The sequence below is a fragment of the Lingula anatina genome, chromosome 10 (genome assembly GCF_051362555.1).
Source record: "Lingula anatina isolate TDL-2025a chromosome 10, LinAna3.0, whole genome shotgun sequence".
Taxonomy (NCBI): domain Eukaryota; kingdom Metazoa; phylum Brachiopoda; class Lingulata; order Lingulida; family Lingulidae; genus Lingula; species Lingula anatina.
In genome coordinates, this window is record NC_141776.1 from 6,473,334 (window position 1) to 6,501,276 (window position 27,943).

The 27,943-nt window shown below is 37.9% G+C and overlaps 4 protein-coding genes across 4 annotated transcripts; 3 read left to right on the top strand and 1 right to left on the bottom strand.

Annotated features, from left to right (window-relative positions):
- The first annotated feature begins 102 nt into the window (after positions 1-102).
- On the top strand, positions 103-1,916 carry LOC147759458 (uncharacterized). Its single transcript, XM_086996584.1, has 3 exons — positions 103-448; positions 1,125-1,259; positions 1,479-1,916. The coding sequence occupies exons 1-3, from the start codon at positions 194-196 to the stop codon at positions 1,881-1,883; spliced, it is 795 nt and encodes a 264-aa protein (XP_086852710.1). The 5' UTR covers positions 103-193; the 3' UTR covers positions 1,884-1,916.
- A 1,653-nt stretch (positions 1,917-3,569) lies between these two features.
- Positions 3,570-13,015, bottom strand: LOC106156788 (FMRFamide receptor). Its single transcript, XM_013532217.3, has 2 exons — positions 10,894-13,015; positions 3,570-5,639 (listed from the first exon to the last, which is right to left on the bottom strand). Exon 2 carries the CDS (start codon positions 5,568-5,570, stop codon positions 4,485-4,487), a length of 1,086 nt encoding a protein of 361 aa, XP_013387671.2. The 5' UTR covers positions 5,571-5,639; positions 10,894-13,015; the 3' UTR covers positions 3,570-4,484.
- A 3,062-nt stretch (positions 13,016-16,077) lies between these two features.
- Positions 16,078-22,013, top strand: LOC106156795 (arginine and glutamate-rich protein 1). The gene is made up of 5 exons (XM_013532223.2): positions 16,078-16,336; positions 17,051-17,176; positions 17,610-17,835; positions 20,381-20,464; positions 21,041-22,013. The coding sequence occupies exons 1-5, from the start codon at positions 16,185-16,187 to the stop codon at positions 21,200-21,202; spliced, it is 750 nt and encodes a 249-aa protein (XP_013387677.1). The 5' UTR covers positions 16,078-16,184; the 3' UTR covers positions 21,203-22,013.
- Positions 22,014-23,365: 1,352 nt separating this feature from the next.
- On the top strand, positions 23,366-27,899 carry LOC106156787 (uncharacterized). The gene is made up of 5 exons (XM_013532216.2): positions 23,366-24,223; positions 24,518-24,609; positions 25,065-25,089; positions 25,426-25,841; positions 26,526-27,899. Exons 1-5 carry the CDS (start codon positions 23,968-23,970, stop codon positions 26,592-26,594), a joined length of 858 nt encoding a protein of 285 aa, XP_013387670.2. The 5' UTR covers positions 23,366-23,967; the 3' UTR covers positions 26,595-27,899.
- Positions 27,900-27,943: the final 44 nt, after the last annotated feature.

The window sequence follows — 27,943 nt, forward strand, 5'->3', positions numbered from 1 at the left end:
GATTTTTATTTCAAATTTTTAACCTATGAACGGTAAGATCAAAGTGTCAATATTTACGCTAATCATTAACTGTTATGTATAACTTTCTTTTGCATGTTGTGCGGAAACAAACTCATGGTAAACCTTAATCGAATTTTAGACACTCGTACTGTTATTTCGATCTGACAAATCATTCTCTTTACATGTAGGAGCAATGTTGGTCTTGATACTGGTGCAAGTATTAGGGACTGTGATACAGCTATCTACACCATTCCCGTTGCCGTCCGGTAATCTGACCAGCCTTCGATGGAACATGCTATGTAGCCGAGGCGTCAAATTGGCACATATCGCACCAGAACCTGTCACAATATCGAACGAAACACTGGTTAACTTAGAGGAAGCGCTTAACGTATTTTTGGACTACACTATCCAGATATCTGATCTGTCGCAAAGCATCAAGGAAAGATGGGTAAGGGCACTGCGCAGATTGTCATAAATCGTTTTGAATGTATTAAAGAGCAAAAAAATTGAAGGGATTTTCTTTTCCTCACAATATTGTTTCATTGAAAAGGTCTATCTAGTAGTTTCGGTAAATCAATTGGCTCGTTGTACGAGGAGAGGCAGTTTTTCTTAAAATTAGAATTATTATTTGAGAAAGTGATCTAGAGATAGAAAGTAGTTCACTTATTTTATAGTTGCCGACGACAGAATTATCATTTCGGTATGTAACGGTAGCTGTTACCAGCATTTTGAACAATACAAGGTAGTTCTTTTTGTATCTTAGACTACATTCCCACAGATTTTTAGATCGATCTATCCCCCTGGGGAGTCTCACTAGATTGGTGTCAGTTTAACCGGCTTAAATGTCTGTCCCGCCTACTAAAAGCTGTAAGGGGGTAATTAACTGTAGTGCGCGCTCGGCTGACAGCAATTTAGCGTGAACCCCCAGGGAGTTAGGTCGATCCAGATGGATCGATCTAAAAGTGTGGGAATGCAGTCATAGTCTTGGGCCATCACAGTGTTAATTGAATATGGCTCAAATTGTGCCCACATTCAAAATATTTCGATCAAATGAACTAGCTATAGGCTTTTAATTTTAATGTTTTGGATGACCTATAAACATTTGTGACCTTATGCGTTTCCAGTTGAATAATAGATATTACAGCGATGTGGACATTTTCAACAAAACACTGAAATCCTTTAAGTCACCACTGTCGCTGCCGAATCGGATTGATAACGAGGCCGAAAGACCAATGGTCAATGAAACGGGCATTTGCAATGTAAGTTGAAACCAAATGCAAAATTGAAAAAAAAGCTCCGATATGTTGACTTTGGTGTAGAATAACGCCAGTCGAAAATCTTTGTTTAAACTTTATAGAGACAGTTTAATGTTATATTTCTTTCTGTTAATTTCTTCATTTTTCATGTTTGAAATGGATTTAATTGTCTTTGGTGGTTAGTAATTTTTGATTATGCAGTACTATGTAACCTATTTCCAGGCTTCTTGCGCAACTTTTCTGAGAAATATATCAGAATCTATCCGAAAAGAGACGATGCACTTGGAGATCATTCGTGAACAAGAATATACCGAATATTTGAGACACGAGCAAACTGTAGATAGCACAGATGACAATCTTTTAGAAAACCTAGAGGGTCTCATGTACGACATAGTCTGTGAAATAAACCACTTCATAAATCCAACAGTTAATCCTCTGGTAAAGTTATACAGCCAAGAAAACATCACCGACAGATGGAAGAAACCGCTGACAAAAACTGAAAGGTACGCCAGAGATCTGAAGTTCATTCACCATGTTCACACTCTAGTTGCCAGTGTTAAGATCTTCTTTTCTTATGTTATGGAGGAGTTGTTTAGTTCTTTGGGAAATCCGTGGTTGATGTACTAATGCTTTTGCTTTGGTGACACCCACGTGGTCACACAAATATTGGTGCCAGACGGATACACTTGTTTGCAATGCGTTTGATCAAACTGTGATATGTTTTAAAGATTAAATTTAGATATTTACTTTTTGTTTTATTATATGGATTACCCTGAGTATGTTTACTCTGAGGGTCTGATTGGTGCTATTAGGAAAGTATCAGAGTGATGTTTATTGAAGATTAGAATATATAGACTATCAGGTGTACGCATCTACGGGTAAATTGTTGACAGATCCAATTTCGTTTTCGCCTTTTTTCATTTTGAAACATCTTTTTTCAAACACGGAAATTATATACTTTTAACTTTATATTATTGTGATAAGTTACTACAGGGAAAATTTAATCGTTACGTTATGATTTTTTTACCGTTATTCGGTACTTATTCAAATATATTTTCGAGCTGTTTTATTGATTATAATTATAGACCTACTGATATTCTTCATGGTTTTATGGAAAATAAAATTCAAAGTTCACCTCATGTTACCCTCCATACTGTTCGCCAGTGTTGAATTGGAGATTAAGATGGATATGATCGCACTTATACTTTTAATATAATTATCTAAAGACATACATAGGGCTAATTAACGCTAACGCAACAGATTAAATTACGAGCGTCATACTTTCTGATCTCTAATAGCATAAGGGATACTAGCTTTTGGTGACAACGAAACTTCTTTGTGGACAGAAAAAAACCGCGACTCACGAAAATCATGTCCTCTAATTCCTATTACAAAAATCAACGCCACGCTCAAAAGTGAGTCACTGTGATCAACAAAACTTCCTATAACACTATTTTCACTTCAATGAAAGATGATTTAAGGATTCTGTCGAGAATATCTTTGGGGACCATTACCGCCCATTTATGCTTCAGCATGATTATGCTACCCACCCAACGCAACAGTAAGTTTGTTATATGGGAACCAGATCCAGACCCCCCCCCCCCCCCCACCCCCAATTGGCCAGTTCAATCCCTAGATCACAACCTCATTAAATATGTGTAGGATATCTTCAGAAATGGATAACTAAGGGATAACCCTCCAAAAATGATTTCATATTATCTTTCTGTGGAACGCCATCACTGCGCAGCAAAACTTTTTGACTCAACACAATCGCTTCAGGTGGTTTTTCCAATCCGCAGGATACTGTACAAGATACCGAAAGATCTTGATTTTTTTCCTATGGAAAGTTTATTCGTTGATGGTACAAGCAGTAAATGTTTCTGAATAACTCCTTTTAGGAGATGAATAAAGAACATTCATGACCTGATTTTCTGTACCACGTACTTCACCCATTGCGTTAGGGGTGACACTTTTTTTGCAAGAGAAGGATAATATTTCAAGACGACAAAAGAGTAAAAAATAATTTCTCCTTAGATACTTTCAAGTATCTTTTTTTTTCACGAATTCTCAAGAGATATTTGGAATAAAGTCGAAATATTTACCAGTGAATAAAGTTCACCATGAATGTAGCATATCAGTAAAATTAAAGAATAGAATAAATTCTTAAAATATCAGATGCTTTTATATAGTAATAAACACAATTTACTTTAACGTATTCCACTTGAACGTAAACAGTATATAGGAAATTTATCTAAAAAACCCTTTGTCTAGAGCCCCCCCCCCCCCCCCCCCTGCTCCCAGAAACTTCTTGTATCATTGTTATAAACCGCTGTACTTTGAACAGGGGTTTTCTTATGGGTATTAATTGACTGCACATGTTACATATTTGTATATACTTTACGTTGCATGTACATGTATATTAGATAACGTGCAATTGGTTCTGCCACTTATCATATCAGAATGTTTAATACTTGAAGCCTGTATGAAGAATTCTGGCAACATTAAATCTTATAGGACACTTAATTTTATAGGACAAGTATTGGGCAGTTTCCTTTTTTCTTTTTCATTTTCTTATTCAATGTCCGGAACTCACTTAGTTCGAAAACCACAAAACACACTTAATTTTCGTATTTGAAAAGTCAGCATGCAGATATTCAACCATATATCCCGTATAACACATATGTGAACAATTTTCGAAAATCCTGCATCGTCTCGAGGCCATATATTACGGGGCCTGTAAGAATGTGTTTTTCTGTTTTGCCGTACTATCAGTCCTACGTCCACTACCATACAGTCGCTCCCGTCTCACAACTGCCATGTACTGAACTGGACTTTGTACATCGAGCTTTGTATCCTAGCTTCACACCTGTACCGCTGTGCTCTGAGAGACGGACAATTTAATTATTCCGTAAAAGGATCACCTAAATGGACTCCTGCGTCCGACACAGACAATTGCTTAACTTCCTCAACATTGCGTACACGGGACTTTACTCCCATTCGCAAGCCCTCTTCAAAGTCGCTCCTTACTGTGAATTCCTTGATAAATGAAGTTATCTTGAAAGTACATGTGTAAACTACACAGAGTGTTGAACAGAGCATCACGATGAAGTTTCTGAATAGATGGTTACTTCAGGGCAAAGTGTGGCAATAATGCACAAGCAGTCAAGTGTTGGATATCACTTCCAAAGAGACCCAGTTCTTCATAGCAGAGCACGTATATGCCTATGCTCACAAATTGGACGGTTCAGTTTCACAACTTGGACAAGAGTCACGATATTGAGAAGCGCAGCACATGCGCTGTATTCGCCTCCGGAAGCTTGCCCTGAACACGCAGTAAATGAAGAAATTACAGGAACAGTTTAAAGTGGCCAACATGTTGCACGCGACGTTAAAGTGCGAGTGACTTACGCCGAGATATCCGACAGTGGCGTACAAAACGTGATTTGTAAAAACCGGCAACTCGCACACGATGTACACCACCAGAACCGCGACTAGCATGATCGTGATTTGGGTGTCTTCGGCAGAAGCCGCGGCGTCCGACCCAAATCCTTTCTGGAGCTGGTCCCTTCGCTTTGAGCCCTGCCTCAGGGACACGATAAGGCGCAGGTTGAAGAAGAACAGCGCTGCCAAAGGGAGCAGGAAGGCCAGGGCAATCTGGGTCCCAGTATGGAGAGTGCGGCCCAGCTGTGTCTCTCCGATACCGTAATGGACGAGAACCGGTTCCATTTCCCTTGTACATGGGTCAAACTGCTCAACCGTCCTCTGCCTCCAAAACCATGGCAGGTTGACCAAAACTGCACCAATGGCTGTGACGACGATCATTACACACGTCCGCGTATTCGTGCACCACGAAACGGCTTTAAAGGGCCAACAGACGCCTATGTATCGATCCACTGCCACCAGAACCACAAACCAAAGTCCCAACGTCTGCGCCATCATCCCAAACGGGTACTCCCACGGCTCCATGTACGGCCAAGCGTCCTTGTATTCCTTAAACAAGCCTGTGTAGTCGTAGATAGAGCGGAAGGATTGGAATAGAAGACAATGGGTAAGGTAAAGGATGTCTGCCACGGCCAGAGCAAGGAGAAGATAGAACGAAGTGCATTTTTTGCGTTCCGGCCAAAACACCACGAAAGACAGGACGTTCCCGACGTAACCTATTACACATAGTGTGCCGACAACGACGGTGTCCATATAAAAGGCGGTGGCAGCGTAATTAACGCTTGACGTACAGTTATCGTTGGTGACGTTGTCAACATGTGATGCATTATTATCTTGTACCGTTAGCGCTATTGCGGAGCCATTGTTGTCCATGACGGCAGGCAATATGTCCTTGGACACGCTGTGTATATGGCAGTCGATATGCTCGAATTTTTCTCAACCCTAGAAAGAAAGGAACAATAAGAATTCATATTACATTGTGCACGACATGTCGTCGTTCTTTTTTGTTTTGCTTTATGGTTTACGTAAAAAGGGCGGAGTTGGTTGCATTATTTTGTGTAGCTGCACCAGTAGAGTAGAATAAGTTGCCAATTTTTATTAGACAAGTAGAATCACAAGAATCTTTTAAAAAGGAATTAAAAACTCATATTTTTAAGACATTTTATTCATGAATTTTAAATTTTACAATTTTAAGAAACCTTGGATTTTTTACTTTTAATTACTGTTTATTACAATTTAGCTTAGCTCTTATTTATATAAAATATATCTTTACCATTTTTATCTATAAACTTCTTTGTATTTTATGTTGTACAGTCTATTGAACATTTTATGGATTTTAGACTTGAAATAAATATATTATTATTATTATATTATATTATTATATTTCTTGGTGTTCCCCTGGAGTAAATTCATTTTGTCAATAAAAATTCATAACGTAATTCAGTCGCAATTAATTGTATCCTTTCAGGTTTTGAGTAAAACGGGGAACAGTTTTTCAAAAGTTCGAAATTTTGTGACGTTCACATAATTCACAGACAAGATATCCTAGTTTACCTTCCTTAAACTGAAATTTAAAAAAAAATGCAAAAACATGTTACACCGGGTTTGCGACCGCCTGGAGAACTAATTTTGGCCTATTTTACGATGATAATAACGGGCCAAATTTCGTTCACCAAGAGTAACAAATACATCGTGGTGAAAATGCCAGCGAAAAGTAACAGGAAATATGAATACTTGGAAATTTTTTCTAATTTTTCCTCGACAGGGCCTGTATTCAAAAAGTGTTTGATTTTGTGAGCAAATTCTAGTCGTTCCATAAAAAAAATCATTCGCCAAGATTGTGTTTTAGTGAAACCGATGCATAAATCATACCCTAAACCTTGGTCTTGATGAGGTTGATTTGAAGTGTACTATTAAGGTTTTTATTTCATCACCACAGGCTCGTAGACCTAGTTCCTAATATAAATAAATGTATCACTAATGTGCAGCATAACTGTATATTTTTGTGCGAGTACAGGTAGTGAGAACAATGTAAGTGAACATTTCAAACCTTTGATAAAGAACATGCGGGTGAAATACTGAAGTTACCGTTCAACAAGCTTGCGTTTGAAAAAAAGTTGTATCCCGTATCTTTTTTCGAGCACAGTGTAATAGAAGGTAAGGTTGGGGAAAATATAGATTAATAACATTATCTATACTACAGTATGTGCAAGGAACGTTACATCATGGTTGTTACACGTAAGATTATGATCGTGTTCATATATTCTGGTGAACATTTCCAAGTGTGAAAATAGGCATTTTGGCATTACCAATTAGTTTCTAATCATACTTATGATGTTTAATGTCACATTTAGTCTGATGTTGCCCATAGTCTATATATGAAAATAAGGCAGACAATCAGGATACGGGACATTACGAAAATGTTCCTATATCATGCTAAGGGATCATTCACATTGAAACTGTCGGTCTACGTAGATTGATCCGACTCAGCTGGTACTTTCGCTGAATGCAATCAGTTTAACATGTTATCACTTCTCTTAGTACTAGTAGAGGTGACACTCACGTCGTCAGCCTAACTTTTTACGTTATTGGGATATTTTTTCAAATATTTTTGAGGTTTCTGTTAGAGTCCCAATTATCTAACTTCATGAAAATTCAATTTTTCTTGAATTGAAAAGTCAAATTATCGTACTGTCTTTAAATCGTAATGTAAACTACTCTTCAACCCATTATCTTTGAGGGCGGGTCGGCAATAAGCACGATCATTCTGTTTCATGTTTTCTGATATACATTCTAGGTGGTCACACAAATAGGTCTCTGGTGCATAAACGAAAACGTAAAATAAAAGTGCAATATTTCGTGCAAGTTGGCAATTTAATCTGAAAATTCATCGCAGACACTTTGTGTAGATCTTAAATGGCAAACTGTCACTCTACGTAGATTCCTTTGGAACAAATTTTAACTTGAGCTTCTTTTGTACCGTTGACGCTTTACCTGTTGATTTTCCAGAGCTGCATTTTTCCTACTGCCACCTTTTTCTCCACGAGCAATGATACAACCTACACCTAACAAACTTGCCATTCTTTTGATTGCAACATTGGCCAAGCCACACATCAGGCTCTTCTTGAAACTTGCAAATACACTATATTTTACCTTTCGACGTTTTAGAACTTCTTTCACAACTTTAACCGACCTCAAGCTTCCCGCTTCGCAAAGCCATTAAGAGTTAAGAACCCACAATGCAACGCGAATCTCTTGTTTTGATGTTCAAGCAGCTACTAAAACTTGGCAAAATACGAAAAAATATCGAATGTATTATGGCTAAGCAGGCACGTAGCCACACCAGGGGGTTCGGGAGAAAGTCTGCTTTCTTTTTTCGGCTGGGTCAAGTGGCGTACATTTAAATGAGGAAGTCTTCTTGTGAAAGCTTTTATTACAAAAAAAAAAAAAAAAAAATGCCCGCAGTTAAAATGATTGGTATCTCTTTGTCTTTCGGAATAAGCTTCGTCCCATACTTAGTATTAAGGATGGTGCTCACAAAATGACCGGACGTGTTTTTTTTTTTTCATTTGTTCCTTATTGTTTACTGCATTTACTACATGTAACCCCCATCATGAAACAAAGAAAGCAATTGTGACGGCACATTTACTTATATGAAATCACATCATTTTCTAACGAAAGGAATTAAAGAGAGAAAAGTCTGATAAATCGGGAGAATTTTAGTCTGAATCGGGAGATCGGGAGAAATGTCCCAAAATCGAGAGACTCGAGGCCGACGAGTTAGGGAGAGTTGGCAGGTCTAATGTTTATAGTGTTGACTTTAAATCAATCATACAATATCAAGGATGAAAGTCTATAAATTCAAACTCCATTACTCCATTCTATATGCTCTAACCTGGTCCTGAACCCTATTTACACAATAGCAGTAATGGGCTGTCAAGACAGCTAAGTAAAAGATAATGAAATATTATGACAAATAGCCTGCTACTGCTCAGAATTGGCTATTGGCAGATTCGTGTTGTACTATGTCATGTGAGTTCCGATAGTCAACTTATCATAGACCCAAGCATTTGCTACAGTGTACGAGAAAAAAATAAATATTGTTAATTGTGGTAAAATGAGAAAAATTCCGTAGACTCCACATAATACGGAAATAGTTGTGACCCGGATATTTCCTCCTGCTTCTATAGTACGCATAGACTTGAGTTAGACTCGAACTACTTTTCTGCCAATACCAAATAAAATAAAAGTATTCAAGTGTTCAAAATAAACGATAATTCAAGCTAAATGGTGATTAGGAATGTGGAGTGTACTGTGTACTGTATCAATATGTTAAACGTTTTATACTGATAATGAAGAGTGTAAAAAGTGATACAGTATAACAGAGCGCTCAATACGGGAGTGAATAAGTTATGTCTAAACCAATTTTAGAGTTTTAAAGCCAACTAGATACAATATTGGTGAAACCAGTGGCAATGGAGGGTATTTAGAACAGATGATCCCCGGTGTAAATGATCCACCACTTTATATGGCCAGCCCCGCTTAAAATAAAGTCGCTTAATCCACTGATGCTCTCCCCGCCTTCACACGCGCCATTAAACGGATTTAATCTCGACTCCGATGTTTAATTGCTATAGCCCCTGCAGCGAGGCTGCGGGGAGACCATCAGGAGATTAACGGCATCGCCTCTAAGTGGGTCGGCCAAATTTAGTCCGCGAATCTGTTAGTCCGCGGATCAAATTGTTCTGAATGTATGTGCTATGAATTACACCCCTCCAAGCTGTCTGAATGAGGGGTTAGAATATAATGCATTATAACGCCTGCATATAAATTGCTACCATGGACTTATTCTCTAATAGAAGTGTTATGGCTGTTACAAATTGTATGATGTAGACTTTCAAATACATTTGGGTCAGCCAGGAGAACTGTGGTAAACAATACCACGGGTGTATCCATGAAAATGGTGCCTTTGCCAAACAATGGAATCGTTCCCCATCTAAACATCCTTTGTGCCGTAATTTGATAATAAAATTACCTCAAAATGCAAGTCAAATTCGCTTATCTTTTGTTTAACAAATTAATGGCACCACATGAAAATTACAGTGGTTGAAATGTTTAAAGAACGTCTAAGTGGCGGCATCGAAATCGGCTGGTTTTGCCTGTCATACGTCAAGACAAGTACAGTAGAATACCGGTGTAAATGAATTAAAGAAAAAGTAATTTCAAGATTTGATTGAGGCTTAGACAGTGGGGTACTTGTAATGTACCGTTACATCCATGCATTAGATTATAGATCGTATTGAAAGAATTGCTGTCAAATCCAAACCTGAAGAAAAATATGAAACCTGCTGCCAATAAAGCCACTGGTTGATAGTCGAGTATTTCGTAGCATAATTAGTGGTTTGACCATCAGGCTTTCCACAACCACATTATTAAGACTGTCATACAATTTCTCTATAAATACGTGATGTATCGGTGTGCTTCATCAGATATTAATTTAAAGTACAGACATGCGTCATAGCAACAACGGACCAGTTCAATATTTGATTTTGGAAAAAAAGTATAATAAAGCACGTGCGTCAGCGGCCTACACTTTTATGCTTTGAAGTACCTCTTACTTCAGGTAATTGCATCATCAAATTATCTGTTTCTGCGTAGGGAGCAAATATTAGCTCCTCGAATTTTACCATACCACTAGCAGGAGGTAAAAGCGTGGACTGTAATCAATCCTCATAAGCAAACAGCAAGCCCATTTAATTTTGTTGATTACAAGCTCGGATTCGACAATTTGTCATGTGAGATCACTTTAACCTCAATAGACAGTAAGACCGTCACAGACAAACCGACAGACAGACAGACAGACAAGTGAATAGTAGAGGCAATATACTGACCGCTGATGCATAGTTGAAAAACGACTACACATGCAAACTAAGCGGGGAATGAAGAAACGTAAGGACAAACTTAACAGACACACTGACAGATGAACAAAAGAGAAAGTTATCAGACTGTCAAGCACAGAGAGAGAGAGAGAGAGAGAGAGAGAGAGAAAATGAAATGAATAAGAACTTTTACATGCATAGCGTTGGGCAAAAATCGCTTTCTGTTAGAATACATGAAAAAAGCAAGAATTAAGTACCTTATGTGAAAACACTTGTCTCCAAAAAAGGTAACCTAGCTAGCACATGGATGACCTTACCTTGATGCAGAATCTCGTGTTTTGTGGAAATTTATGCTGAAAGTCTTACAGAGCAGCATCACAAACTGAACGTGCGAACAAAGTTCACCTCATTCCCGGGATGACAGGCTTTAAAAACAGCCACTGAGGGCCTAGGCGAGCAAAACCAGACGGCGCCATTGGAATACACTTTGTTTTCCAACTGGGAAAAAGATAAATCAGTTTTTTTTCTGCTATGAATCACATTTGCTGTTAATCCAAAAATGCATTAATTGAAGGACTTTTATCTTCACATTTCCACATTTTGTGTTCATTAACGTTCCGATTTATACACATTACATAAAAGCCTGTGGCTTCGCCCACATTGCATAAAATACATTATTCAATGACGAGACTTCAGTCCATTTTCAAGAGATGCCGTTTTCGAACGTCGCTGTCCCAGAAGTAACCAGTATAATCAATTCAGTTTTATATTTATTATTTGAAAGAGCGTGCGAGGGAAAACTTACTATAGTGGGACAAAATATATTTAAAATTGCTTTTATTATAAGATCGCCATACTTCCACATGGTGTTCCAATTTACCGGGGTAGGTGCGTTTCGGTGTTTCCATTGGCACAGTGTTATGGTTTGGGCAGGCATAAATGGCAATTTCCAGACAGAAATCATGGTGATTGCAGTTATTGGTGGAAATTTGACTGTCCAGTGATACAGAGATGAAGTACTAAGAACAGGTGTTGTTCCATTCTTGCATCAATACCCAACTCAAAGCTTGCTTCAGCAGGACAACGCCCGTGACCATACTGCCAGGATAGCATAGGCGTACCTGCTTCAGGAGCAGATCCAGACTCTCCCGTGGCTAGCGTTTAGACCAGACATGTCTCCCATTAAGCGTGCCTGGGATGAATTGGGCAGACGACTTGATTACCGCCACCAAAGCCTGATACTATCATAGAGTTAAGAGCTGCACCGATGGAAGAATGGAAAAAGATGTACCATCATAATAGAACAATCTCAGTGGTGCATCAAACTTATCAAATAAAATTATTCATATTGAATTAACGCATTTCTTTGGTGACCTCTAACCAATCAATTTTTGTTGTGCCATTCGATTTGCACCTTCTACTTGTACTGTAGTATGTCGTGTAGGCTTGACATTTCAATAAATTCCCAATCCACTGGGGTTTTAAGGACACCAGGCAAAGCCATGCCCACTTACATCGTATAAGCTCTGCCAATAACTAGGTAAATTAAACATGTGATTAACGTGACCATTAGCCACAGTGCCATGCCATTATCCATCACCGCCATCCGCACAAGTACGTCCAATTAAACAGAAAGCTCTTTTACGACCCTCTTCCCACATAACAATCGTGTTGCGCGTTATCCCAGGGCAATTCTCACCTCGAAACGGGCAATTTGTATAACGATATATGTCGCCAAGAAGACCTGCTCGAGGTTATTTATCGTCCATCCCGATAAGGTGCCTACTATATCATTATATTGGAAAATTACTTCATTTTTGGTAGGCTTGGTAGGCTGTTCAATCTGCTCATGGACGGCCTCTTCTACTCCTCTGGATTGTCTGATCCACTCCTCCTCTTTGTCGAGGATTTGGACGTATTTCGTGTCAAATATGTGGCCGGCGTTTTGCAGGTGGATGAATACTGCAAAAACATATTTTCACCTGTACCAGGGCGTCTGTGTTGGTACTGGCACATTCTGCTTTGTAGATGCTGTTTTGTTTCCCTCGAATATGAATCTTTGAATTCACTATCCTTATACACCTAACACCATTGGGCACTATTTCCTTGAGCATTCTACCCACAAGCACGGGGGTCTGAAATACCAAATACCACATTTTTGGGACCGGTGTGACGTGACAGAGAGACTCCCATGTTAGAGAGCCCTGTTCTCATTGATTTGCATAGATTAAGCCTCGCCCCAGATTTGACCTACTTACTTCAGGCTATAACCCTAACCATTATTGCTATATGGAGGGTGGACTTTGTGTTACACGGTCCCTGAGTTTTGTCACACCTGGCCCTGGGAGAAATCCCAAGGAGACTGTCACCACGTGACACTGGGACAGCTCAGCTCACCTGAGACAGACCTTGTGAGAAACGTACAGTATAGTGCTACTTGCTTCAAGAGCCAGTTTCAAGTAAGAGCCAGTATCAGATTCAACTTTTCATTATTTTAGTTAAACCACAACTGGATGAATCATAACATTCACCTTGAAACCATACATTCGGATCCGTTTTCAAGTAAGCTGTATGTCAACATATCTTTATTTGCAGGATAACCTCTAGTTAAGATCTGGGTAGACAGTCTGTTTTATGCTGGAAAATGCAGTGGGCATGAGGGAATTTATTAAAATTGCAATGTTTGCCACAAAATATCTTGTCGATATCAAATGGTAGGGCAAAAATAATACACAACACTTTGCACATGCATACAATATCATACTTTTTTGTTAAAAAAAAAGCACGTATGGAATTTTCAGCTGTGTAATGTAATGGGAAAAGTACTATTACTCTCCACTTACTCCCAGACATGAAACAAGGGTATTTAATACCACACATTATGTAATTGTCTTTTTAATCGAAGCACGGCCATTTACCCAATTTTCGCACTTTCCATATTTCCTTATTTCCAGATCCTAATGTACAAGATGGCAGTTTGGCATTTTTAATTCCATTTCCGTGTCCTGATTGCCCCATTTGATGGAATTTTTATACTTTGTTCCATTAATCAGGCCACATTTTCCCCAAGTAGATTAACAGCCTCGACACGTTTTCTCCCCAAGTTGAAAAAAGCACTTTAAAATCACAGAGACTTATAGGTGATCTGGGATTCGTTTACACTTCGCTTTAGGCGTATTTGAATGAAATTCTATATCTAAATCGATTGATTTCTGTGGGTGTTTCTGAAGATACATGTATGTCCTCCCGCAAGGTCTGACAAACACACACACACACACATAAATATATATAATTGAGAACTCTAAAAAGCTGTGGTCATGTTTTAAGATGTTAACTAGTACATGAACACCTACGAGCCCAGTGGGAACTGTCCGATTTGCCAAATTTATCACGCAGTCGTTAAGTAATTTGTCAGTCGTGCACGTACATTGGCAAGGTCTTTTTTAAAAACATAACCATTACCAAAGAATCGCCCTTTTTCACCTGGCTGTGTATTAGAATTCACATCCGTTACTTAAAATATATTTATGCCATTACTAAATAGTAATTCTCTAGGGAAGAGGCTCAAAAAGCCATTTCGGTACGGTCTCTGGAAATAAAGTGCAAATTATAACACTTCGAGAAAACTGCAGATGCGTGGCAACAATACTGATAGAGATCTAGATTAATAAAAAATTAAAAGCGCTTGCACCAACGTAAGCAGTGAGGACACTAACCTCGTTATGTTTAGCAAAATGTCCAAATAAAACTCATTAATACGTTTGTAATTGCCACATTAATGCTAAACAAACATTAATGGACCTATGGTCAAGTGATATTTCCTTGAAAATAGACACATTTCAGGAATATTTTATCCAATGGAGATATACAGAGAGTGCCGTATTATAAATATCTCTGAAAACAGACAGGAGTAACCATTATTTCCATTGCTAAGGAAATGTATTTAAATGTGAATAAACAGAACACAGAAACTGGACAAATGACAATAACTAGGAGCTTGATTCAGGTCAAACATTTGTAAATGACTGTCCTTAATTTGACTCTGAAACGCTATACCGCAGCATCAATAAACATCAGGTTTTCCAACAACATTATGTACAACTTTACTATTATTATTATTATTATTATTATTATTATTATTATTATTATTATTATTATTATTTTCAAGAATAAATGAGATGGTGATGAAACAGAAAAAAGAAATAAAAACGGCTGCCTGTGCGAACATCATTCAGTCATCTTATTGTCTGCATTGATTAAACAACTTAACATTTACAAACATACTAGAAATTACGTAGGCCCTAAACATCGGACCTGTTCAGCAAAAAATTGCATAAATCCGTTTTAAAACTAGCTGTAGGAAGCATACATCCTGATGAAATTAAATGTCTCATAAGGTATACCTTTATCAACTGACTTACCAAATTGAACTAATAACTTATGCAGGCCAGTAATCAGGGAGTTCGGGTTGTGGGGTGTTCGAATGAACCGCCCATTTTCCGAGAAAAGGTCCGCCCTGGGTACATTTTTATCTAGGTACACGAATTTCAGGAAGGTTTCATGGTAAAAGATTCACGTTTTTAGAAAAAAAACTTAAAAAATTCTGGCTATACGGGCCAGTAGGCCTAGTATTCATTAACCCTCTACCAGGCCCACAGAGAAAAAAAATCTTCATTATAAAATCACAGATATTTTTTCTGGTTATTCACTAGCTGTGCACATTCTCTGTTCTGTGTCCAGCATTGCTAGAATTTTTCCACAGCTACTTGTAGAGAGGTGCGTTAGAAGGTAGAACTACATGTAGAGAGGTGCGTTATCCAGGCCATCATCCATTATGTAGTGGATAGTAGGTGGCTGTGATCAAACAGTTTTCTTCTTTTAACGTTGGTCTTAAATTCAAACAGTTTTAGCCAGGCCGATGTTTGGTGTTCCCCGCAAGACTCTTATTAATTTACTTTTTTATTATTTCTATATCGAGGAACCATGACTTATATAGGCTACACTTGTCATCTCACCTAAAAACAGGCTTTTTAAAATAATCAGTTGCTTAGGCCGAGAACGGTACATGTAGGCCTACATGAAGCACTCGGTTTGGCAGACATGTCTTTCAGTAAACCGTTGCAAATGGACAGTTGGTCAATATTCTCTGTCTAGTGTGCTAGGTCTTGGATCTAAATAAAGTATAGCATTATGGGGAAAAGACTTAAGTTGCGACGTGTTGCTCTACATGTACAGGGGGTAGGCCTACATGTACGGTATGCAGTCATTACGACATTTTAGGTCATTTTATTTTTGAATTTTGCATGAGTCGATGATTAAGGGCCATAAAACCACTTACAGGAAATTAAAACTGGATGATAATCGACAGATATAATTAATTGATAACTTAGCAGATATTAACTTGATAAAGGCTACCCGCCACACAACCAGTGCTTGAACCTAAAATTTTGATTGTGCTAGGTGTGACAGCCTGTATCACCCAGCGCAATGTGACGTCAATCGCGAGTTGTCCTTCACAGCTGCATTCGCCATCTTGGAAATGGGAAAGATGAGGTAGCTCCCGTAAAAGATTCGTCCAAATCTTCAATTTCTCAGGAATTACCGAAGAATGGGTCGTTCAAGGAGTCGCAGCCGATCGTCTACAAGACACAGACACAAAAGCAAGCACAAAAAACACAGATCGAGGTCCCGATCGCGAGATAGAGCGGCGAGACGGAGTAGGCATCGATCGAGGTCGAGAGACCGAGACAGACGATCAAGGTAACATCAATGTCAGCGGGCTTGGTCAGGCTCTGCCTTTTTCTTATCTAAGAAAAGTATCAAAATACTTATGGCTCTGGTTGTATACATGCGTTTTGAGAAGAACTTTGTGCAACATGAGGAGAATTTTTATCCCTTTGATATTTTCATTGTTTTATCATATTTGTCATTTGACAATGAAGCCGCGTGTGCTTTTGACTCGACTGGTATTGTGTAGGTATTGTTGTCCAAGGTACGAGTGCGCCCTTATTATAGGGGGACTACTTCTCACATTGCCAGTAGCTTGTCATTTTCATTAGTCTTTAAAGTTTCAACCCATCAAAAATTCCTTTACAATGAAAATTATTTGCTTGGTTTGTGGAATTGGTGGTGGTTCAGTTGGCAAGGGTGCAACTTTTTGACTTGATATTAATTTGGATATTGGAAACATTTTAGCAGTTGTGGTAAGTTTGAACCATAAGAATACTTGCAAATAAAATTTTACATAGTCATGGATTAATTTTATCCTTATTCTTAATTTGCAGCTTTTGGTTTTGTTAACATTCTTACTTGTCTCTTTCTAGTTGCTTTTGTTCCAAATGCTTTGCAAATTGTTTGCTTAGAAACAACCATAAATGTACTATTTATTTGACAGTGGGTTTACTTATACAATATATATTTCAGTACTGATACCTGTTTTATTTTTATTTAAATTAATTTGTTTATTTTCCCCAGAAAACGCTCTTACTCCTCAAGCAGTTCTGACAGTGATCTTGATGTTCTTGCGCCAACCAAAGTATTGGAAGAAAAGAAAAAAGAAGATGAAGAAAAACAAGCAGAGATGGAAAGGTTACGGTTGGAGTAAGTACAGTAGGGGTGTTAATACCAGTTTTTGAGTTTCCAATGAAGACATGCCTGCATAATGTAGAACATATTATCTTAACAGGTTATTTGATTGCAATTCTATCCCATGCTTACATAAAGCATTTTTTTTTTTTTTTTTTTTTTTTTGGCTACATAATTAAATGATCTTAATTGCATCAAAGTAAAGTATGTGTGTGAAGATAAATCTGACAAGATAAAATACTTCATTATTTATGTTAACCAAATTAGTTAATGTGATAGAATTATGAAGTGAATTTACTGCTTAGCTGCATGTCTTATTTTTGAAATGTTCATGTTTTCTGTGTTTAAAATACTTTTGTAAAACCATTAGCGATATGCTGTTAATTATATCATAATGACTTTTTGTTTGTGTTTATGGCCATATTTAATTGCATTTTTAATATTTTAGGCGTCAGAAAGCTTTAGAAGAAAAACTCATAGAGGAAGAAGTAGCAAAACGAGTGGAAGAATTGGTAGCTAAACGAGTAGCTGAAGAGCTAGAGAAACGCAAAGATGAAATTGAAGCCGAGGTGCTACGAAGAGTAGAAGAGGCAAAGCGCATCATGGAGAAACAGATGTTAGAAGAAATGGAAAAACAGAGGGCCGCGGAAGTGGAGGCACAAAAGCGTAAAGAGGTACTGCTAAGTTCTGAAGTTTGTTTAGGGGGGTGGTGGCACATCCCACGCGGGGGCATCAGATAACAATGTGACAGAGACCCCCAATATTTCATCACACAGTCACAGCCAGTGAAGTTAGCAAAGTAGATTAAATCCTGAGTCAAGTTTTGTATAGTTGTACCTTAAGTTGTATTTAGAATGATAAGCTTAGTTTCTTTTAAACTGCTTTAGGAGGCAGGGATGACATTCTTTCCCAGATTTCAGGGATTTTTTTTTTCTCTGACCCAATCATATCTCTTTGCATATGGGGCTCATTTTGGTTACTCGGTCTCAGGCATTGGTTTTCAGTACTTTTAAAAGTCTGAAAAGCCAATGAAAGAGAAGCAATTTAGGCACTTAAACATTGAAAAACTTGAGTAAAGAAGCAGCTAGGATATGAAATCATGGATTGTATATAACATAAATCGAAAGTGAGAATAACATAAAAGATGATAATGTCTGTGACATATTCCAACAAACACATGTTACATGAAACTGCCCATGTAGGATGTATGACACTAGCCAAGTTCAGCTAGTCACATGAATTCTATACGAAAAAAACATGGGAGAAGTTCTTAATTTCGTAACAGCTGTGCAGTGTGCCACCACCTTCCTTCAAGTACTGGCCGTGAAAGTGCAATGAGACTGGCTGCTTGAAAAAAGATGCCCAAAAACTGCTGTTGTTCTGCCAGACCCATCCCCTCCCCTTTCCTCGCCCCTTGTCATTTCTTTTTCACCCCTTTGGACTAGCAGTATGAGCTGCCTTGCTCTGTTCTCTACTAGTGTAGCTGGCTCACTTGGTTAAGATTTTAAAAGGAATTTGAAATGCAGAAAGTTTTTTTAAATTTTTTTAATTGTTGTTTTTCTTACCCTTTGTTCTTTGACATGTTTATGTTTGCCTCTGATATTACTTGCTTCTACTCAATCATTTTCCTAAATATTAAAAGGGTATTTTGAAGCTAATCAAATAAGTTCAAGAATGTATTGTCTACAGTGTAATATCTTTGTTGTTTGTTTGTATGGGGGAGGGGAGGGGAAAGGGTGTACAAGTCAGATTGCATGCTTTTTACCTTGAAAGATAACTCGAACATTGGATATATCCGGAAATTAATATATTTGTGTGTTGTATATATGTCCCCTGGACCCCCATATGGCACTTGCATTTCCAGAATTTGTTTTGAAAGTTTCACTTTCATCTTTGAGAGTTACAGCTTACAAAGTAGCATTTGAAATGTAGACTTTCATGCATCAAAGGACAACAAGCTTATCCCTTGGACTAAACAATTCCAACGCACAAAAGCAGACTTCATTGTCTTTGGCCATTTCTCTTCTAGCAGCCAGTTTTCAAGCATAAGGCCAGGACTTGTAAACCAACTGTTTGTGATAAATGAATTCTGTAACGTTCCCATTAGCATAAATATTATCTCTTGTTTTGTTTTTCTTGCATTAACCCTATTTTATCCTTAGGTGTTTCACCAAGCAGTCTACTGCACAGAGCTAGGGTGGCCCACTGTGCTGCAAGTATCAATTTGTTTTTATATGCATTGTTGCTATGGTCAGTTGCTATGGCACATTGCAAGTTACTATGGTCACAGTATAACAATGTGTTTTGGTCTGTGTGTGACCAATGTGGTAAGTCCATTGGTCAGTTTATTGGTCAGGTTGACCATTGAGGGGTGGGAGGTCAGATTTTCATTTGTCTGACTGCCCCCCACCCTGTGTAATTTGAATGATCAGTTTTCTGATGAACTTTGTGTTAATTGGACATTTAACTCCACAAGTTTTGCTCAGTATGGTTGCAGCATGCGGAGACTAGAGAAGATTTTACGTACGTACGACACACGAGTCAAACTACTTACGTAAGCTTGGACTGGGTGAGGTATATGACTACAACGGCATCCACATATGATAAGTCACACTGTGAGTTGGGCAGGAATGTTTAGACACAGAGATTTAGACCTTGGAGCTGCTGTAAATTTTGAATTACCAAAAACATTTCTGTAATGTTTTGACAAAATATGTGATTTTTTTTTTTTTTTTTTCATTTTTATCTAAATTTCAAAAATAATCTTTGTCTTTTGTCATGACTCAATGCTAACAAATTTTGGAAAAAAATGTATTTTATTTTCTCAATCACTGGTGCAAAATCTCCAGTAAGTGTTGCCCTCATATTTGGATGCTGCACTGTGAGTGTCAGTGTATGCATATGTGGCAGTTATGTGGCTGCCTCCCTACTGAATGTATATGCCAGTTACATATATGACATATTTTTGTATGTATTTTTATATGTATATATTGTTATAGGTTTTTATATAGACTTTGAATTAGTACTTATATTAATATGTGGTGAGATAAGGGGGGAGGGGTACTTAAACATTTAGAAAATGTTCCTTTGGAAATGGTAATATTTTGCTTTATTTGTGAGCTTATCTAGATATTTATTATTTTTAATTTATGGTCAGTAGTAAAGTGGGAGAATTTTCAACCACATGCCATGTTATTACCATTATCGACATATTTGTAGGAGGAGGAACGCCGCAAACGGGAAGAGCTGGAAAATATTATGAAAGAGAATAATAGAAAAGTTGAAGAAGCACAAAGAAAACTGGTGAGTGCATTTCAGTCAATATCTGATGTGCTTTGTTCAGGGATGAGTTTTTTCAGACTATCAGTGGATTTCAGACTTTATGGGAGCCCGAAATATCATTGCCCTAGGTGGCCCCCTGGAGCCCAAGCCAAATTTACTGCCTTTCTCACTTTTTCACTTGGCTGTTGCAGTTGAAATAACTTCAACATTAGGATTGAAGCTGGTAGAGATTTGTTTGTCTACTAGATAAGCTTTAAAATAGTATAAATCTGCATAAATTGCAAGACAGGATTTAAGGAAATATTATGCAAGATTATAATGCAAAAAGTGATTAATTGATAAAAATATGAATTATTGAATAGATTAGCTAATTAATTTACATTAGGTCATCAACATTTTACAATCTTCAAGTATTTACAAGCTGTGATTCTAATTAGTATTTTACTCAGATATTTATACCCCACAATGAATAATTTTTAAATTTTTTTATTCTCCTGGCTAAGCCACATGTAACATGTACATTATTAAGAAGCATTACTTTGAGTAATGTCTGTATTTATTGTCATATATTTATTTATATTTTTATTTAATTTCAAGGCTGAAGAGCAACTGAAACTTGTTGAAGAACAGCGCAAAATGTTAGAAGAACGTCAGCGTTTAGAAGATGAACAGAAACAGAAAGTTAAGAAGGAACAGGAGGTTATACTAAACAAAAAGAATGCCAGACCTCGACTCTCATTCTCGCTTGGTGGAAAATGATGAAACAGGACAATCCTGAGTTGCCAGGAAAAAACTATAAAGTTCATTTATAAACAGAGGTGCAGCAATGATTTGAATGCTATGTGTAGCATCAGACACAGTGCAAAAATGTCAGAACTGTTCAAAAAGTGTGCAAAATGTGGAGCAAAAGGCACAGTATGAGCTGAATTTAAAGAGACCGAAGCTTCTTCTATGTGAGAACTATGTTGTCTAAGTAAGAGAATTGTGATGTCATTTTCAGTTGTTCATGGGTGGACCTAAACATGAGACCCAGTTTTTGGACTCCAATCTGATCCTTACCCCAAGAATGACTGTGGGAGCGTTATTTATTATATAATTGACACACTGTAATATAGGACTCCCCACAAATGTCTCGGAAGGCTAAAAGCACGGCCCAGTGTACACTTAAATGCTGAAAAGATGTTAATATCTCAGGGGCTGATCCAACTGTAAGCCGTAGCCGTTTTAAGTTGTGCACCTTATGTCAACCTGTTTATTGGGGGAAGGGGGGGGAGGGTGTTTCCCTGGGGGAGGGAGGGGGGTATGCTGAAAGCCTCAAATAAAGAACAGTTGTGAAGTTGGGATAGAAGAAATTGAACGAGGGAAACTTCTCTTTTATTTTAAAATGGTTTAGGAGGAGGGGGGGGCACTCTGGGCACTTCGGGGGGGAGGGGGATGGGTTTGTTAATAATTTAACAATACAATGGAACCTAGGTAGGTATGGTACTTATCTGTGCTGTTCATTTTGTTAAATTCTTCAATAGGGAGGGGTGGAGACCTTTTATACATAATAAAAGAAAGTTGAGAACGACTTGTATTCATGTCTCTTTTATGTGCTATTTTACTTGAAATTGAACCTTTTAACGTTTTCGATTTCCTATTGCTTATAAGACTTAACGATAAGATGCCTTATGATTATCTATTATTTTTTATTATCTAAAGTGAATAAACTAAAATTAAAACAATACCATACTCTTCTTAATACCGGGGTAACGAAACTATGGGTTCGTCTTGACAATTTGTTTGGCTTCAGTCCCACATTAAATGTTTGGCGCCTACAAGCTGCTCATTCACAACAAATACTTAATAACAAATCATGGCCAAAATATGTCAAACACTTCGCCAGAAATTGGCGACAGTTGACCAGCGGACGTATAGACAAGTTTATTCAACAAAACATCTCTCTGGGTTCTCTCATTCGGTTTTAGGGGTGTTTTAATGATGTACATGTAAGTTGGAGTAGCTTTTCTCGGAAAGTATGCAAAATAATACACTGCCACCATCTAGCTCCAATCAGTAGCAAGTTTGCATAACACGTGACCAAGGACCAGTCTAACTCTTGCTGCTTGTTAGAACCAAGAAGTTATAAAGAGAAGGCCTTTTCTTTATAACTTCTTGTTAGAACTGACATCAAAATTCGTCGGTGTATTTTCATTCCTGTGTAACAAAAGAATCCCCAGGTAAGCACTCTGAATCTTACACTTATTTTCATTCTTACATACGTTGTCTCTTGTTTTTGCTTTCTCTTTTTTCATTTTCTTTCTTTTCTTTTCCACCACCCTCACCCTTCAGCTTTTAATCGGTGGGGCGCATTTGCACCCCTACCTTTAATAATTACATCTTTTCAGTTAAATTTCATTTTGTTATTATAATTTATTAGCTTTATTGCATAATTATCTTTACTTTCCCCGTGACGAATATCCCGGCGACTCCCTTCGCCACAAAGATTTCATGTAATTATTAAACAGAGCAAAAATGCCTCAATTTCTGTGCTATTTTAAATACCATGAACACCTCTCACTGACGCTGGATGAGTTCATCTTCAATTTCTGAACAGTCTCCTTGGGGTCATGCGATGTGGAGTGGGGTAAAATGACATTGATATTTGTGTGCTGTTTCTGAACGAAATAACTGTCGAGCAAAAACCACGGCAACTTCTGTTAGTTGCGAATTCACCTCAAAGACACGTTGTGCTGACTGTTTCTCCTTCGATATATTCAATCTTGATAAACAGTAGAAAACATTCAAAAATAATACTTTTCACGAAATTCGGTTATCATATTTCTCTATGTTTTCTTGCACCAAAGCAGAGATATGAAGTTTAAATGATATAATCATTGGTTTTATATAATACAAACTCGGCAAAACTAACAAACGAAGAATAAATAATAGTATTCAGAATTCTACTGTAATGATTCCGACGACATGAACGATTTTATGTCATTGTTCAGAACAAGTAGAGTCGTTTACATTGCGCATGGCACAATATCATTAGGGTCCATTGTGCTTTGATGCACTGTCACTGAAGGCCCGTTTACAGTTGAAATGGATCGACCCAACTGTGACTGCCCGTCTAAGTAGGCTGGCTCTCTGAGATTGGTCGTACTAAGTGAGGTCAGATGATCTTAACTGGTTACGTGCATTTGATACATTTACGGCGCCCAAGTTGTTTAATGGTTCAGTGAACGCATGCGTTAAATTACAGACATTGTTACGAGAACAGTACCTTCCACTGAAGTCATTTCAGCGAACTGTTTAGGCTGTGAAAAATATTGAAGATGCTATAGAGTCTTAAGGAAGCTTCCGATCGCTGATGCGTCCCACTAGTGCCAAAGAAGTAGTATTGATTACTACAACCATGTGACTTCGTGAGAATGATGTAATCTCTGAGATACATGGAACTAGACACACCCTCCATATTAGATGAGTAATTGCAAGCAAACTAACACTTCAAAATCTGAGAAAAAATTGATATCTTCCACACAATGGAAGACAGACATGATACTGGTCAGCGAGAATATCGTCTGTGGAACATTTTCATCTTGGTGATATATTTGACCGGTCAACGATGCGTCGGTCAAGTGTTGTACAATCATTTTGAAGTGACCAAGGGAGCCGTTCTGACCTCACCTTCCTGGATGACGGCCAGCTCTAGAAGTCCCGTAGCCTGCGCTGTGCTGTGTAGCCGGACGCCTGAATGCCGTTCATGTAACTTTTATAAAAACACACCAAGGGGAGAGGGTAAATATTGTGAAAGATGCACAGCTTATTCAATAAAATTATAGTGTGATTAAATTTAAAGGGGCTAGTACCGCCTGCATTGAACAGAAACCCGTGTTGCAAAACTATACATTGAAATAGTGACAGACGTGTCCGTGCTTTTATCTGTTAAAAACAATTTCTGTAAAAAGAAAAAAATCTTGAATCTAGTGTGATCATGTTTCAAGTGAGGATATCGTCACTATTACAGTTTGTATGCGAACGAAAAATCAACCAGACCAAATCCAAATATTTTTGCACTTCCACCTGTTACAGAAAATTGCCAGCTGTATACCCGAAAAGCTGCAAGCAACGATTTGGTACAGCATGACAGTGGTTTATATTTCACACATTTGTCCAGGGGTGAGGTGAGGTCTTTTCTTTAACATGAATGTTACTCTCTTAATATATTTACATTAAAATTCATTTATGTTTTATAATAATAATAATAATAATAATAATAATAATAATAATAATAATAATAATGATTTATTCGAGCATTAAATGTGACAGTTACATTTGTTAGCCCTCTATACTACAAATATATAAATAAATAAATAGTTATACATCACTATGGATTACTACTTATACAGTGTTTAAGAATATTAATTACAGCGTATACGTTTTAGTACAACTCTGGATAGTGGTTGGAAAGATATTCATGTACTGTAATAGGGGGTGGTCGGCTCAGGCTTTAGTTAAAATGAGAGACTAAGTGAGTGACAAGATTCCGTAAAGGCGAACCCGAAGTAAAGGAGAAACAAAATATAATAATATTTTTATAACCCGCTTAATATAAAAGTATTTAATTTGTCTGTTTCAGGAAGTAACAGATTGTAATGAGTCGGGTAAGTTAATGCTGCGAACTGGTTTCTTCGGGCTACGCGAAGTTTGTTTTGACTTAATCCACGATGTATTTGTACATCTATCTAATGAGTTTTCCCCTTTTGCAAGTACACTAATAATAAATGGCAGCAGCCGAATATGAATGAAATGCCGAATACGAAAGTTTGAAACTGTTGACCATTTGGTATTTATATGCACTTAAAATTGTTGGACCTCGTCCACTTGAACGACCAGACAAAATGCACTCTTATAGGCCCTATAACTAGTGGGTGTCACGTAGGTCCTCTACAGACTATACATGTAGCCCTAACATTTATAAAACGTTGTTTTCTTAACAGACTACAGAGGAATGATTACCATCCAAATAAACAAATTTGGAATGAAGGACGTTTATTGCGACAACGGATGGATTATTGTGATGCGAAGATACAACAGTACGATGGATTTTCAGAGAAACTGGACAGAGTATAAAAATGGCTTCGGTGATCCACGTGACCAGTTTTGGATGGGAAACGAGGCTCTCCACGCGTTAACCAATCAGGGAAACTATTCCATGCAGATTGACATGTTGTCTTGCAATGGAAACACCTACTACGCCAGATGGAACCTATTTCGGATTGAAAACGAAACCCAGAAGTATGCCGTAGAAGCTATCAGCGTAGAATCTTTTAACACATCTTCTGACTCTAACCTTGATGACGTGCATGGCAGAAGATTTGGCACGTCCCCATTGGTGACTGTAGTGAGGAGAGAGGTAAGCTCCATTCTTTTTAAAACCTAGGACAAATAATTTTTTTAAATTTTATCCAACCATGGAAATTTGCTGTTGTGATGCCGTGTTTTAGGCCGTATTCAAAACAGCGGACTAACTAGTCCGAGGATCAGATTTGGCGACCCACTTAAAAGCTTGCTGTCTAATCCCTTAACAGACATTAAGGGTAATTAAAAAAATTAAGATTTCAAATAAATGATTAAACAATAACGCTTGAAATATCTATGCCATGTATGCGTGAAATTCAAATGAATCCAAATTGTATGTGCAATGCAGTGAGAGGGATTGTAATTGCGATGCTTTTAACACACTTTTTAACAGTGCCAGAACAAACCTGGTCTCAAAACATAATGCTTGTTTTGTACAGTTGTATCTCCATCGGCGACTGTTTTCTATGTCTGCTCTTCTGTGTAATGGATGGATACGTCACGTACGACTCTATTTAGTTTCTATTATTCTAATAAAGAATAACTCTGATTTATCATATAAAGATATTTTGACACCACAATAGAACCAGAACGTCACTGCTACAGTGCCGCCGGAATCTTAGTTTACTTACTCTGCGCGGCGCTGCTGGTTGTCCCTGCGCCCTGTCCCAATATATAAATACGGGAATTACAATACAGCAATACATTACCTGATTGGCGATCATTTCCCCCTTTTCAGGCGGAGGGTGGTGGTTCAACCATTGTGCCCGGTGGCATCTCACGGGGTACTATCCCGACTGCGATATGACGGAAAGACGAGAGAAACGAATGAAATTCGTTCCCATCACTAATACGAACTGTGATCGGGGGTGTCTACTCCAAGCTGCTACGATGAAGATCCGGAGAAATGTTTAGAACTACTCGTAACATCAGGGGCTCAAAATTTTTGGCGTGACTCAGAGTCTTATAAAATCACTTCCCTGTACCATTTATGTAGACTTTTTCTCTGACGCAGAGATTCTCTCTCACAATGCAGAGAATTACCGTCAATTTTACCAGAGACATTATCTGTGAATATCTAGTGAAAAATCAGTCCGTGGTCTTGGTAGAGGGTATAAAATCACTGGAACATTGTTTTGGGTCAGGTAAAATACACCAAGGCACCATTCCCTTAGGTACCACCGGAATAGGTGGATCGACCCAACTATACGGGGACTCTCACTGACTGCAATTAGCTTAACTGAATAACACGCCTCCTCATGGCATTTAGCAAAATACAGAAAAGCTGGTGATTGTGAGTACTTTTGAGACGAGGCGTGTCGTTCGTATGAAATAAATTGCTCATACACAGACAAACGTAATGGGTTCGTTGGAGTTACGTCGTATACATTTCAAGCACGCAAGCAAACGTTGGTGTACGTTTGCATACGCAGAAGAAAGTAAAATTTTTGAGCGTTTACGTGCGTATGAGTCGTACGTTATCCATACGTTTGTGATATGCTGGGCATACGACGGCTGCACTTAGTTGACGGTAAGGAAAATCACAGTTAAGCTTCTAATACAGTGGTCGCTGTATGTATTGTAAAGCGTATATGCAACGTAATACTGACGAACTTGTGGTGTATGGAACGCTTCTTTTACGAGTGGTCTTCGTATGTAAACGTATGTCTGCGTTAATTAACTTATCCCTTGCATATATGGGCGTATGAAGAAAAATATTTTGTTTACCTAACGTATGATGCGCGTTTTGTTTTATGTGGTATAAAAAAAGAATCCATTGCCCACATCTTTTTCGCAAACGTTTCAGATTGAGATAATGGAAGTACCTATTTTTAAGAGTTGGATCTGATCCAGTTCATTGCTGTGAACAAAAGAAAAGTACAGGTACACTTCGCACATATTACTCATACGCTCATTTGCGTTACTCGAACCTTTATTAAACGCCCATGATCATATGTGCCAATCAAGTACTCATATGCGTTAATTAAACCCACACATACCGTTCTCATCCGTTTCTCAAACGAACATATACATGTCCCCCTAATTGCGATTACATACGCTTATATCGTGTTTCACTAATACGATATTCAAACGCAAGGTACACCATGTAGATACGCTATCAATATGCTACCCTACGCCTTTTTTTCTCATACGCTG